Source organism: Sinocyclocheilus anshuiensis, unplaced genomic scaffold, assembly GCF_001515605.1.
Source record: "Sinocyclocheilus anshuiensis isolate Anshui unplaced genomic scaffold, SAMN03320099.WGS_v1.1 scaffold1278, whole genome shotgun sequence".
NCBI classification, from domain to species: Eukaryota; Metazoa; Chordata; class Actinopteri; order Cypriniformes; family Cyprinidae; genus Sinocyclocheilus; species Sinocyclocheilus anshuiensis.
Genome location: NW_015554153.1, coordinates 20968 through 35695, shown reverse-complemented (window position 1 = coordinate 35695; position 14728 = coordinate 20968). Strand labels below are relative to the sequence as shown.

Below are 14728 nucleotides of genomic sequence, written 5' to 3'. Positions count from 1 at the left end.
ACATTGTGACCACAGTATGAGCGCACAGTGAGTGTGCAGTGACCTCACATTGTGACCACAGTATGAGCGCACAGTGAGTGTGCAGTGACCTCACATTGTGACCACAGTATGAGCGCACAGTGAGTGTGCAGTGACCTCACATTGTGACCACAGTATGAGCGCACAGTGAGTGTGCAGTGACCTCACATTCTGACCACAGTATGAGCGCACAGTGAGTGTGCAGTGACCTCACATTGGGAGCATAGTATGAGCACACAGTGAGTGCGCTGTGTGGTTACACTTTTAGCTCACTGTGACACACACATTATGACCACACCATGAGAATCATGTGAGCTCATGGTGACATCATTGTGAGATCAAATTGTTGACTGGGATTAACTGATGACACAGTAAGAATCAAATCTCATTTCTTAATAACTATCTGACTTTCTAAATGGATAAAATTCCTGTTAGAAACGAACAAACAGAATGCAGTTTGCTAACTAGTCCAAATGAATGCTTTTTACAATCAGAGGATAGCTTTTAATTTTCCTAATTCTTTATGTATTGGTATCGCAAAACTGCCAGTTTTTTTATTTTTATTTTACTTAGTTTAACCATAACAAATGTATATTTATTACATTTTTGCACATTCTTGTTCCTTAGAGTTAAAATGTATGTCCAAATATAATGATCAAAATTGCTCATGGTTCAATTTTTAGGGTAGGTTGGCAAGGAGTCAAGTCTCAGTCCTAATTTTTTAGGGGGTATAGTGTGTATTATGCTCAAATTAAAAACATTACATCTGTGGACTACTTGAGATGAATGACTCTTGCTCATTTAAACAGGCTTTTGAAGTCTACCTCTGAGGTCAGTTTGAGAGCTGGCACGGTCACTGTTCAGCCTCTTGAAAAGTGAATTCATGACCTTTGCACTCCCAAAACGCTTGAAGCGTGAGCGTACATTCTCATGGAACCATTCTAGAGTGCCAATCTTAAGGATTCTACAGCAACAAAGACAAAAACAAGAAGAACAATATTATTATTCAGTCAATCCAGACCGATCTCATGAGAAAAGTAGGATTTTTTCCCTCCAAACTGTTTATTTGCAGGAAATGACCTTCGTTTAGGGTTGTGGTTTAGTTAAATGCATGCAGAACTGGTGAAAATGAATCACCAATGCAAAGCATTGGAATAACAGTCTCAAACGTGGGCCTTATTTATGAAACATGAACCAAATTGTTTAGAAACCATTCTTACATACATTGTCCCATTGAATTGAATTTGACAGTTTACAAGAAGTAGCCTTTTCTGTATTACTTAGACAGAAATTTGTTCTGCTTGTGTTTTATTTAATTTCTCTGTATGTTGTTCCTTTGACATGTGTCATGTAGATATAAATCCCACTCACGTGTCTGTCAGGTGCTCACCTGGCCATGTGGCATGGATCACAAACCCAACCGCCGTCCTTCTTGTTAAAATGGCTGCAGGACTTGCAGACAAATAGCTTGCAGTCTAGACACTGGCGCTTGCTGTTGACAAGGAGTTTGAAGGGCTGCAGACAGCGGATGCAGAGAGAATCGCTGAGTTTAGGCTGATATTCCAGCAGCTCTCTTTTGGTGTCCTCTTTCATTATTTTGGTCTTGAGTTCCCTGCATGAATAATAATAAATAATAAAAAAGTCGTGCATGAGGATTATTTTTATTTGTAATGTGTAAAACAAGAGCTGTGGGCATGAAACATGAAATTTATTTACATGTATTTATATATATTTCAAACATGGAATATCGTTTGACATTGAAAACACTAGGATATGGATGACTGGCTTTATCGAGGTGGAGAGTGCCACCGTCAGCGCTGGACAGGAGAATTTTTCACATTGTGGAAAGCTGACTGTGAAAAATTATTTGTTTAATGAAAAATTATTGGAACGAAATAATAACATTTATTACCAGTTTATAAATAATGGTTTCACTCTGAAACGGGGTTTTGGTTTCGTTTATTGTAGCGCTTCTAATCTAATCAAATTAAAAGTTTAAGGTCGTAGCCCTCTAGTGGTCAATGCAAATAAGAATTTATTAGCGGCACTGTTTGATGGCGTCATATGACACAGGTGCACGCTACCTGAGGACGCCAAAACGGGACGGGTTGGGATTTAGGAAATGGGATTTACCGGGAACGATCGATTGACTGATCTATCGATCATCTGTACATTCGCTCAATATGTGAATCGTCGGGCAAAATCATTCAGGAGCAGAGAAAAACAACAACATAGTAGGCTAAGTAAATAAGATCCTTGTTATAATCTTGGCGCATTGGAATAGTGCATGTTTTTCAGTGACCAGGAGATATTAAGTTCCCATAATGACCAAAAAGGGCCATAACGACTTTCAAATAATTTAACTTATTTTCTTTTTAAATGTTCAGTACAGTTGTCTAAAATATTCAATAAATGCCACACATGTTTAACAATTACAAATAAATAAATAGGCTACATTTAATTTAATAGACATTATAACACAGTACACTCTTAAAAATAAAGGTTCTTCACGATGCCATAGAAGAACCTTTTTGTCTAAATGGTTCCATAAAGAACCTTTAATATCTGAAGAACCTTTCTGTTTCACAAAAGGTTCTTTGTGGTGAAAAAAGGTTCTTCAGATTACATAAAGGTAAGAAAGAGATGGTTCTTTAAAGAACCTTTGACTGAATGGTTCTTTGTGGAACCAAAAATGGTTCTTCTATGGCATCGCTGTGAATAACCTTTTGAAGCACCTTTATTTTTAAGAGTGTATAAGAAAAAAACGAAACAAACAGGCAACAATCAAATCCATACACTGGGATGCAAATGTTAAAATCTACTTTTGACATTTTAATTAATATACAATGATAAATGACAATTACATTTAATGTATTATTTTTGTTTGATATTTACAGCTGTTTGGGGTATTATATTATAAATCTTTTTTTGTTGTTGTTACTTTCTGTTGAAATCTTTTCTGTACTTTTGGATGAAAGGTAGTCTATGCTATAGTCTTACTACAAAGTTAGAACAACACATAATGAAAGTTTGCACGTAATTTGAAAGTTAGTGAAAGAAATTAATTTTTTGAACAACTCATTTACAAGTATTGATCCAGTCTGATGGCTGAAATCTGATCAAATTTCTTTTCAAACAACTGGGCCCAGATTGCTTTGGATCATCAGCACAAGTCAGCATAATAGAGCGAGGAAATGACTCCATATTCTGTTCCATGGTCTTCCTTCTTTTCTCAAAATCCTCCATTAATGTGCCAATTTCTCAAGCTTTATGGCCCAAGTGATGGCCTTCTAGCACAATGTCTGTGTCACAGCTGTGTAGCATTTAAAACAGGATATATAAGTAATTACTGCTAAATCTGCTCTTCTCAAGAAAAAAAATAAAAAACTGCTAAGAGCTTTCCTCCACATGTTGAATGGTTGTGTGCCTGTGGCTCTTTCAACTTTTATTTGGCAAAGGTTGAAAGCACTCCAGCATAAGTCCAAGTGTGACTGAAATATCTCGCATTACAGCATAATCAATTCATAAAGGACATATGACTTTAGAGAGGATTAGGGAAAATCTCTTACAAATTTATAATGTTCAAATGTGTATTTTTTATCTTTAAGTAATATCTTCTCCCATATTTCACCATTAAACATAACAATGCGCTTAGTTTTGAGAATGTGAATTTGATCTAATTAAGCCATAGTGTTTGAACATAGTGTATCAAGGAGAGTAGACTACATAGTGTTTATAATTCATAATTATTATTAAAGTTTGAATTGTTTTAGACAGTTGATTTGGCTTACTTGCAGATCACCTGCTCGCAATAGCACTTGTTTGTTTTTTGTCCTTTTAAATTTTCATGTTTAAATGTTAAAGTTCTGTCTGCAATGCATAAGTGAATGTAACCACATTACCACATCATATTTCCAAGAACTTCTTTGTTTTTATCATCATCACAAATCCTCACCACATTACAACAAAGTCTCCAGAGGACTATTTTGAGCTAGCCTCCTTCCAACTGTGAGAGAATTAAGAGAAAAATGTCAGTCATGTGATGTTATTCAATATTCTGAGACAAATCCTATTACCTCCTTTAAAATGACTGGAATTTAGACATACATGAGCTTAGCCTGTTGATAAAGGGTCTGAGGAGCCAAAGCATAAAAATTCTGGTGAGACAAACAAAAAAGAATATCTGGCGAAAAAAGGAAAGATGTATGTAAGGGACTTTAAATTAGGGTTCATATGTTGACACACAGATACCAACTTCTATCATTTCTCAGTTTTGTATTTGTTAGCTAACTTTCAATTGTATCTAAAAACCTTAAAGAAACACTTAAAGTAGACAACAAACAACTTAAAGTAGACCCATCCAACATATGAAAGACAGCACAGAAATAGGCATCAGCCCTCTTACAGAAATGGATTTTTACATGCACTTTTCTTCAGCACTGCATGCAAAGCTTGTACTTGACAGTGCTAGGACATGCAGGTGGCGTGAACAAGTAGTACCACCTGTCTGTAAGCATGACTGTGGGCCGCATCCATGACCTTATTACTTAAAGGATTAAAGAAAGCGGATGGTTGGTTCAGACAGTAGGCTCACAAGATATAATTATAACCACAATGTACTGCATCCACAAGACCTTTCCTTGGCTTGCTGAGTCATTAAGCCATTCCTTCAAAGAGATAAATAAAAAAATGGCCAATTAACTTAATTTTAGTGAAAGTTTGTTTATTTGTGAAATTTTAGTGAATGTCCTTCTCTGTTCTTAAGACAAGCAATTCACCTATAGACATGCTTTTGGTGATTTGAAGGTTATTTCAAAAAGTGTCTGTATTAAAGTAACCTACTTAAAGAAATTCTCTTCAGAAAAAGTTATCCACTGAAAATGATTTCAGATTTATATCAGATGGGTTCACATTAGGCTAAGTGCCATGGAACGGTTCCTGAGATCCATATTTTCGAGCAGTATAAATTAATGAAAGACATTCCACAGATTCCAGTCAAATGATAAATCCCAGATGTAGACTACTGAAGACCTCTAGTACGCACAAATCAGCAAACCGCTTAAGTTTTACCAGATCGACAATATAAGTAAGCTATAGTTCAGATGAGGCCGATAATAATCAGACAGAACCATCAAGAAATATCAGTAATCAGTCTTTTTCGACAAGATGAAAAATGTTTAGGTTGCAATTTAGGAGCATGTTGTGACAGTTAATGCCATGTAAATGTGATCAAGAGTGTCTCACCCTAGTCTATTCTCTTCTTTCTTTCGCAGGTGGAAATCTCTCTGGATCACCTGCCAGACATGCTTGGCTTCGTCATCTGTCAACCTGGAGAGATCCAAACTCTTCCCATAACTGCTGCTGGGCATCATCTTAAATCTCGTCCGGTAGAATGAGGAAGCCTGTGAAACAAATCACAGTGCCACTTTGTTACCAAACATGTCGGGCTTTTACTGCTTTATCTTTAAGACTACTATGCAAATTGTGGGTGGTCAAAAAGTGTCAGCCATTGTCTATTTGCAGATAAAGGGGTGTTTTCTCCAAAAAAGAAAACAACATCAATTTGTTTAATGGTATACACGCATCAGCCAGTTAGAATCAGTAATTTAATTTGTTTTTTAAACACTGGAATAGTCATGTAGAGAGCCGTGTGACTAGCTGTTGATGAGCTGCTAAAATGATTTTTTAGCTCTTATTTAAGTTCCTTTGGTCAAATCCCATAACATCACTGAAAAATGTGTCTATCTTCCCCTCTTAATGCTGAATTATAAAGACACAGTCATACAATGTTTATTAAAAGATTCACTATTTCCTTTTCAACTGCAAAAGGGCAACTAATCAGCAGTGCTTTAACAAGTTACAGTATACTGTTTTAAGGTTCTTTGTCTTTCCAATATATTTAATGATATTAAAGCAACAAGAAGTCTTTACACCTGATTTGCCATTCTGCTAAAGGAAAGGGTTGGGGTTGTTGACATTGCATAGCCTACAAAGCGCAGTTTCAAACACACAAAATGTGGAAAAAGTCTATTATTATCCACACCACTGCAGAATAATATTCCTTACTTTACATTTGAACAGAGTTAAATTACTTCAGAGACTTTTAGGGAAATTATTAAAATGAATTTAAAGGTGCTGTAAATGAATTTTGTAACACTGTAAAAACTAAAATTAGTATTTGTTTATTTATTGAAATTAGTTCATATCTTCCATTCCACTCAACATCTGTGCGTAAGCTCTTATATCCTACTGCTGGCCCTTAAGGTCTTTATATAACGGAAAACTGGTGGATTGTTAAGCAATGAAAAGTAACGCGGCAGCCCTCCAGGCATGTTACTTCATTCATATATAACAGGAGAAGACTAACTGATGCACAGCGATGGCAAGCTTTGCTTCAAGGAAGAGAGGTTTAAGGATTTAGAGGAATGTTGCAAAATTCACTATACAAATTACAAAACGCTTAATAATTTCACACCTAAAAAGTAGACACAGGCCCTCTTCTTAGGTCTTGACATTATATAGCCTAATAACAAGTATGTAGTAAAAATATTTACCTGGACTTGATTCAGCAGCCTGTGGTAGTCCAGTGGGATTTCAGCTGACCAATTTCAGGCAACTGCTGTGTTTATCACATGTCCAATTAACTGTGGGGTTGGGAAGGGCCACTGAAATATTTAAACCCCACCTCAGAGTTCTCTTTAAAACAACATCTGATTTAATCTTGTAAATTAGCTGCAGCAAAAGCTGGACAATACACAGAGCTTAATTACAGCTTAATTCAGCATGATGGTCACAGTTTTCAAGACTGGGTGCCAAGTTGGTTTGAATAGCATACTTCAAGTTTTATATATGCATCACAAAAGCTTTCTCCACTAACAACATGTTTTTCCCACTATAGGCTATCTGCCTGCATTGCACGTTGTTTACACTGATTACCACTAAAGAGGAAGTGCATTTTCTTTTAATTCCAGGTAGTGCAGTTGGTTTAGTTTATTTAGATTTATCATTAAACAAATATTTCACTGATACTCCTCTCCTTAGTTTATTTTATAATGTAGTGTTGCGTTTGCTCTTTGAGTCTGATAATACATTTTTGTCATGAACAAACATCTAAGTCTATTTGTCAATTCTATTATATTCTTCTCCGTGTGTGTGAACAGAGGATTTGCAGAATTCCACATAACTGTTCATTTTAGAAACCCCTCAGTAGCGGTTCAAATTCACTGGTTCATCCATTGTAATTGATTTTCTACCAAATAATTGTTTACACTATTGCTATTCAAAGCAAGTTTGAAAAGTTATTGCTTTTGTCTGACCAATAAGGGAAAAGCACCTATCACATGACTTTATTACATCCAGAAAAACATAATCATTCTAGGCTGGTGACTCTGATTAAGTTTGTCCAAGTTAGATTCTTTGGCAATGAATGTAAAATGTTTCAACCATTTGCATTTTCTTAATGCATGGGGCATTTATTCATGACTGTGGGAAAATGACAAATCCCAAGGTACAACTATGTTCAGAAAGCTATTGAATATCTACTACCTGTGAGATTCTAAAATACCTTACATCCTGAAGCTTGGTTTGTTCCTCTGTTGTGAGAATATAGTGGAAGTGCATACTTTTATCTGGCCAAGATTGAGTTTGATTGATAATCTATAAGGGTTATGTAATCTGACATTTATGGTGAAAGTACTGTTAAATCATATTATTTCTTTGTATCAGGTATAGTAAATGCAAATAAACATGTAAGAAAACCCAGCTACAGTACATGCTGTGCTAAGGAGCCCAAATTAAAAATAAAATGAACTGTCAGCAGAAGTTCTAGTTGGAAGAGGGAGTTAACAAGAACAGCCCCCTCTGCCGTCAAAAAAAGAAATAACATCTCTAATGGGTTCTGAAATGTGCAGCAGTGGCCCTTATTTATGGTAGAAGGCATTTTTCAGTTTTTATACAAAGTACAATGAGTTTTTGAGGAGTACATTTATAGTCTGTACAATGGGTTGTACTGTCTTATGGTCCTAAGGCTGCATCTAATTTTCACAACCTATAATTTCCGGAGTTGTGTGCCCACTGGGAATTTTTTTTTTTTTTTACAAAAGATGTGTGACCCATTCAAACCACTGTATGTCAGTCCCTCACAACATTATTTTGGTTATATTAAATATTTTAATTAAATATGGCATTCAACTATTATTATAATCTATTCAACTAACTATCTACTCTAAATTCCAAGGCCTCTACTCTAATTTTGAATAATTCAGCAATACAGCACATCCTTGGTAACTTTTTCCTTACTTTCCTTAAGAAACAATCTTGCATCACTTGAATTAATTGTGCTCTAGGATGTTCGAGCTGGAAATTTGTATGTTTTTGGTTTGTTTGCCACAGACAAGAAAGGGATGCCTATCAGTTTTAGACAAAACACAAGGAAATGGCAACATTCCTTACTGAACCATATGAGCTGGTGTAATTTTAGTTTGAGAACATTTTGTCTTCAAAAAGCATCTTATTCTAATTATGATGAATACCAAAAAGTAATACCGTATACATATTAAAAAAATAAAAAATAAATTACGCTGCCTGGCCAAAAAGAAAAAAAAGTCACTAATTGGATTTAAACAAGCAAATACTAGGAAATAAGAAATTACAAGTTTATTGGATCATTATTGTAGTGAGTAACATGTGTCTGGCATGTTATATAATTGTCGAAGTTTGTGACAATTGTCATAATTGACATTGTCAAAACATTGCCACAACAAATGCACAATATAATCGAAGCTAAAGACAGTCCAATGAAATATTAGTGTGCAAAATTTTTTATTTTAATTTTTTTTTGGGACAGGCAGTGTAAAGTACTCCAGCACACGCTGCACACCCAAAGGCTTTCAATGGGGTTGAGGTCAGCACTGTGGTGACCAATCTCTCACAATCTGAGCCTGGTGAATCTTGGCATTGTCATACTGGGAAATGGATATGGGGATGTTTTCCAAGCTACACACTGCATTAGTTACACTGTAAAACATTATTGTGATTTTAACAGTAAAATACTGTAAAAATGCTACAGTAAAAACCTGTTAACTGGTTAACAGTAAGTTTCCATACTATATTCGGTGAATAAATGTAATTACATTTAATGTAATTTTACAGTAAAATACTGTTAATAGTATGTTTTTTAGAAGTGAAAAAGAAAAAGTCATTGTATAATTTACAGTGACAAACCGTAAATTGACACTCCCAGAATTCCCTGCATGACACTTCATATTTGATGTTTGTTTGTTGAAATAACGTGTTCCTTCTTAGTTTTTTCTTCTTAGTTGTGTACATTAGGGTTTAATCTTACATCTAATGTTGTTAAATTAATGTCTATTGCATTATTTCAGTATCATGCGTGTCACCATTAGGGCTGGGTATCGATTCAGATGTCCCGATTCGATTCTCGATTTTTTTGATTACATTCAGTGAATATAGTTTTAATACAAATGCTATTGATATTTCTAAAAAATGAACAGTAAACATCAGTTTACAAATGGTGAATTAATAAAAAGAAATTAAGAACCACATGCCTGTATTTTAAACCTATTCTTTTTTTTTTTGTATAGGGTCCTTTTTTAAATAATAATAGGGCCCTATAAAATGTTCTTAATTTTTCTGGTAATCAGATGAAGGCATAAAACATTAATTTAACTTATCCTAATCAAATGAAAATTAAACCCTTTTATTTGTTGGCAAACAAAGTGCTGCACAACAGAGGTTTACTGTTACAATTAAAAAGAAAACAGATGTGATTATTCCTTCAAAAATAAAGATTTATTAATATTTATTAGCAGTAGTAACATTGAGTCTTCAGACTGCTAAATAGTAATATATTACGGTGAAGTTCTGGCAACCACAGCTGCCAGTATTTTACCGTAAATGTCACAGATTTTTTTTTTTACAGTGTAGGGTTAAAATAATGGTTGGCAAATACCCTATACAACATGCAAGAAACATATTAATTACTGGAATAATGATTAATTCTTAAAATCTTACATATTTGCTTGTTTGAATCCAGATAGCGACTTTTTTTATTTTATTTTATTTCTTTGGCCAGGCAGTGTATATGTATAGAGCTATATTCATGATGTTCCTTACACTGTAATGTTTTCGATAAATCTTGCTTGCAAATCTGGTTCAATAGCACCAGGCTGGATTAGCATAGAAACATGCTATCAACATGCTAGTAACTTGCTAATCATGCTAGAAACATGCTAGCAAAATGCTAGTACCTTGTTAATCATGCTAACAACATGCTAGTAACTTGCTAATCATGCTAGAAACATGCTAGCAACTTGTTAAACATGCTAGACACATGCTAACATCATGCTAGTAACATGCTAACCATGCTAGAATCATGCTAGCAAAACTTTCTAATCATAGAAACAATATAAACATGTTAACAGCTTGTTAAACGTGCTAGGAAAAAACGAACATCATGCTAGTAACATGGTAATCATGCTAGAAACATGCTAGCAACTTGTTAAAAATGCTAACAAAATGCTAGCAACTTGTTAAACATGTTAGAAACATGTTAACATCATTCTAGTAATGTTAATCATGCTAGAATCATGTTAGTAACATGCTAATCGTGCTAGAATCATGCTAACAAAATGCTAGTAACTTGTTAATCATTTTAGAATCATGCTAACAACATGCTAGTAACTTGCTAATCATGCGAACAAAATGTTAACACCATGCGAGTAAAATGCTAATCATGCCAGAATCATGTTAACAACATGTTAGTAACTTGCTAATTATGGTAACAACATGTTAATAACATGCTAATCATGCTAGAAACATGCTAGTAACTTGCTAATCGTGCTAGCAACATGCTAACCATGCTAGAAACATGCTAGTAGCATGCGAATCATGCTAGCAACATGCTAGTAACATGCTAATTGTGCTAACAACATGCTAATCATGCTAGAAACAGCCTAGCAACCACCCCAGGTACCCTAGCAATATGTTTTATACCTGTCTTATATATATATATATATTTCTTATATCTGTTTTTCTGATAGACTGTATTGCCTTGAAAACATTCAAACTTTAATCTTTAAAACTATTTTAAGTTTCAAACTACTTCAAACCGAAAACTTTCAGACTGCAAGCTTTTAAAACTTTTTAAAACTTTCTAGCTAGGCTTTTTCAAGCCAATTTAAAGTTTGTCTACAAACTTTTCAATCTAGTTACTATTACTCTTCATTTTTTAAGGTGCCTCAATGAAGAACTGCGCTTACATTTTTGTGTGTTAGACACCCCAGATGCTTAACCAATAGGAGTACACTACTCCTCCAATGTAGTTTCTTTCCTGTACTACTCCACTCTTTCCTCTTTACTTTCTTAGTTTACACAAAAACCTTTCCGTTTGTGCTGGACATGTGTTGAGGGAAATGTTAAGCCTAACGAATGTGAAGCTTCCCAAACAAACATTAGGCATGATTCATTTTAGTCATGGAAATTCTCATTTCCAGCCTCAGTGCATGTGAACACCATGGAAAAAATGAGAATGATTTTCAAGCACACTGTCTTTTTCAAAGGCACATGTTGAGTAATCATGTTAAATAGTATATTCTAAAAGTTCCATCACATCCAGTTTGACTACATTTCCAGCCATGAATACTGTATGCATTATGAGGCATTAGTCATTGCGGCATTGTAGTCATGGTTACTAGGTTCAGAATTTTAAAACAGCAGCTGTCGGTACGGGACACCCAGTGAGATCTCAATCGAGTTCATTGTTCAGATAGATTGGTGAGTCAATGAAGCAACAAGGGAGGGTTAAACTGCGGCTGCTGCTGGCAGCTGGAACGGGGGATTTGATACATGGTGAGCAGTTAGACCATTCTGAGGGCCAAAGACTTAAACATTGCATCTTTTTTATTTCAGATTGTTAGTTAAATAGTGGGCAAAAAAGTGATTCTTGTTCATGTTGCTTGTTGCAGAAACCTATTCTAAGATACTAACAGCAAATTGATAAATGATGGTCTAACTGTAGATTATCATTGGTGGGGAAAAAGAAAATGTAATGGTGCAACAGAACTTGTGATCATAACACACATTTTTATTTTCATAGTACTCGTGATGTTAGTGATTTAACGTATTTATAACAGATTTGCAGAAATACCAATGGTCGCAACTTTGGCTAGCCAGAGCAAACCTGGACACAATATGCGACCACAGCTTTTGCTCTCATAACTAACGTGTAATCCTGACTCAGTATATGAATATTTTTATCCCCTAAAGCTTTGGATGTGCAGATTTGTTTGGTTCCAGCTTTTTTGTCTGTAGGCTGCAACACCACAGGAAGAATCTTAAAATGCTGAAGTCAAATTCAAAACAGATATACCCCTCAAAGTGGCCACAGAGAGAAAAGGGAACAGATTATAGTGAAAGGGGGGCTTTAGAAATGTGTTTTGCACATGCTGTGCACAGCTGCCAACCATCTCTGAAAATCCATTTCATCTGATTTAGAGTCTTCTCACAGAAATTAAAGAGAAAGAGAGTTTGGAAACCAGCACAATCAGATGATAAGCTGCGATCTACATGAACATTCTGTCCTGTAGACACGTTGCTTTATAGTCTTATAGGGTCATCCTATTAGGACAGCTGGTGCCTTTTTGAACCTCCGTCTCAGCTGAAAATCATTTAGATGTTTTGGTTCAGCAAAAGTGCTGCTATATGCATAAAATGGTTTTGTGTTCATTTTAGGTGCATTAGAATCTTGCAGTTCCTTTAATTCTAAACTTCCTTACTGAGTTTGTGGTTTGTGTTGCTCAGGCTCAGCCTGTGTCTGGAACTAATCTGCAATCTGTGAATCATCTTTATTGACAGTCTGTGCCCACCTGGCCTTGTGTAAAACTATAGAAAACTACAGCTCATGTTAAAGAAAAAAAGATTTAGACTCTCAAAGTCTTGTTAGTAAAACTTGCTGAATGTATAACTTTTTTGACAAAGAACAGAGTTGATTTCAGAGCACACTAAAAGTAGAAGTTCTTAGCTGGATGAACGTTGTGAATCTAATGGGGCAAGCCAACACTGCTTTGGTAAACAAGCTAGGTGTGTGCAAATGTTTGGCAATGATTGTACCTGTTTACTTTTTATTTTCACTGGCTCTAGCTGACCATAGTAAGTCAGAACCAAAAATAATGCAGCAGCAGAATGGTCAAACAACTGTTACCATTAATATTTTTTGAATTTCCCTATATAGAATAGAGTAAATATATTTTATAATATTATTATAATGGCATTTAACTATAAAAATAAATGTACACTGTCATTGCAATTGTGCATGTATCTTTATTGCTTCCTCAAAAAACATAATGCACAATATGTCAAAATATACTTATTGCTGATTAAAGATTTAGATATGATATATTTGACAATTTAAAGGAGCAAAGAAGAACTAACAGTCTTGGAAGTAAAAGTAAAGGCATTTGGCTATCGGCATTTGTTGTGGCAAAAGCTTTACCAAAAAATTATGTGCACAGAAAATTTGTTGTGGCAAAAACTTTACCAAAAGTATGTGCACAAACATGCTGAATCAAACTCAAAGAATGTCAGGGCCTAGCGGTCAGAACGCATGCACTGACATATTGAGTCGCTGTATGTACTCATGCAAGAGATGTGATTTTCTCAGAGATTTCTTATTCTCCTGTACCTCACTCTGCTGTATCTTTTTAAATAATAATGGAGAAAAGGCCCCATAAAATAACACCATACATCACTCAAAGTTTCATTTAGTTAGTTTCACTATATATTAGCAGGCTGGCTTGTGATTCAGCATCCTCCATGACTAAGCAGAGGAAACTCTGATCAGGTACAGTTTTGGGAAATCCACAGAACTCCACAATATCCATCCAGTTACCCATGGAAACTCTTGGACAACATATCACTTTTCCATTAAAAGGTAAATAGTGGTTTGAACCAACCATTAAAATTGTTACAATACAAGCATGCAAGTCAAATAATATTTCCAACATTTAGATCAGTCCAGTGCACCAAACCCACAATAAAACCCAAACCATTGCGTTTTAATAGTGCTTTTTGGCTGCTTTCAGAAATAAATGAAAAAAAAAACCCCTCTTTCTTTTCAGTTGACTGAGTCTACATGCACAAAAGATGAAGCCTCCGAGACATGGGTTTACAATGAAGGTCCTAAAGCAAAGTCTTTTTTTCATCAGATTATTATTACTGACTGCCTTATAATCCCAATTGTTTTATTAAAAGAGTGTGGTCATACCTAGTGAAATATATAATATACATATTTTATTTCTTAATTATTTTATGAGCTTCAGTGCATTTCAGAATTGTTTAATTATTATTATTATTTTTTTAAATGCCACTCTTTGTTTTCTGGACTAAGGACAACATGTCGAAACAGGCATGTAGGCCTACTCAAAATTAGCAAACAGGATTTTTGTTCTGTTTCTGCAAGCATTTATAGTTCAGTATAACAGTTGACCCTGGTGAACAGAGGAAAGAGGAAAGCATTAAAAGGCCCTATAAGGCAACAAGCTGTATTCTTCTCAAGATACTTTTTTAAATACTACACAGTGGGAACACATGCTCCTGTGAATTGCTTTTGTCTTTGTGTAACAAGTTGATTCAAATGGGGAAACTTTTGTTCTTCTCAAAATCGTTAGGCTACATCACTTCTCCATAATTTACA

At 35.0% G+C, this 14728-nt stretch overlaps 1 protein-coding gene across 1 annotated transcript in view; it reads right to left on the bottom strand.

The window, feature by feature from the left end:
• Positions 1-6648, bottom strand: part of LOC107670700 (melanophilin-like) — a 13959-nt gene extending 7311 nt beyond the window's left edge. The window contains exons 1-4 of the mRNA XM_016463390.1: positions 6573-6648; positions 5263-5420; positions 1409-1630; positions 843-982 (exon numbers count right to left, since the gene is read on the bottom strand). Coding sequence (XP_016318876.1) covers positions 843-982; positions 1409-1630; positions 5263-5390 — 490 coding nt within the window. The 5' untranslated portion in view covers positions 5391-5420; positions 6573-6648. The remainder of the gene's footprint in view (positions 1-842; positions 983-1408; positions 1631-5262; positions 5421-6572) is intronic.
• Between the last annotated feature and the right edge of the window lie 8080 nt (positions 6649-14728).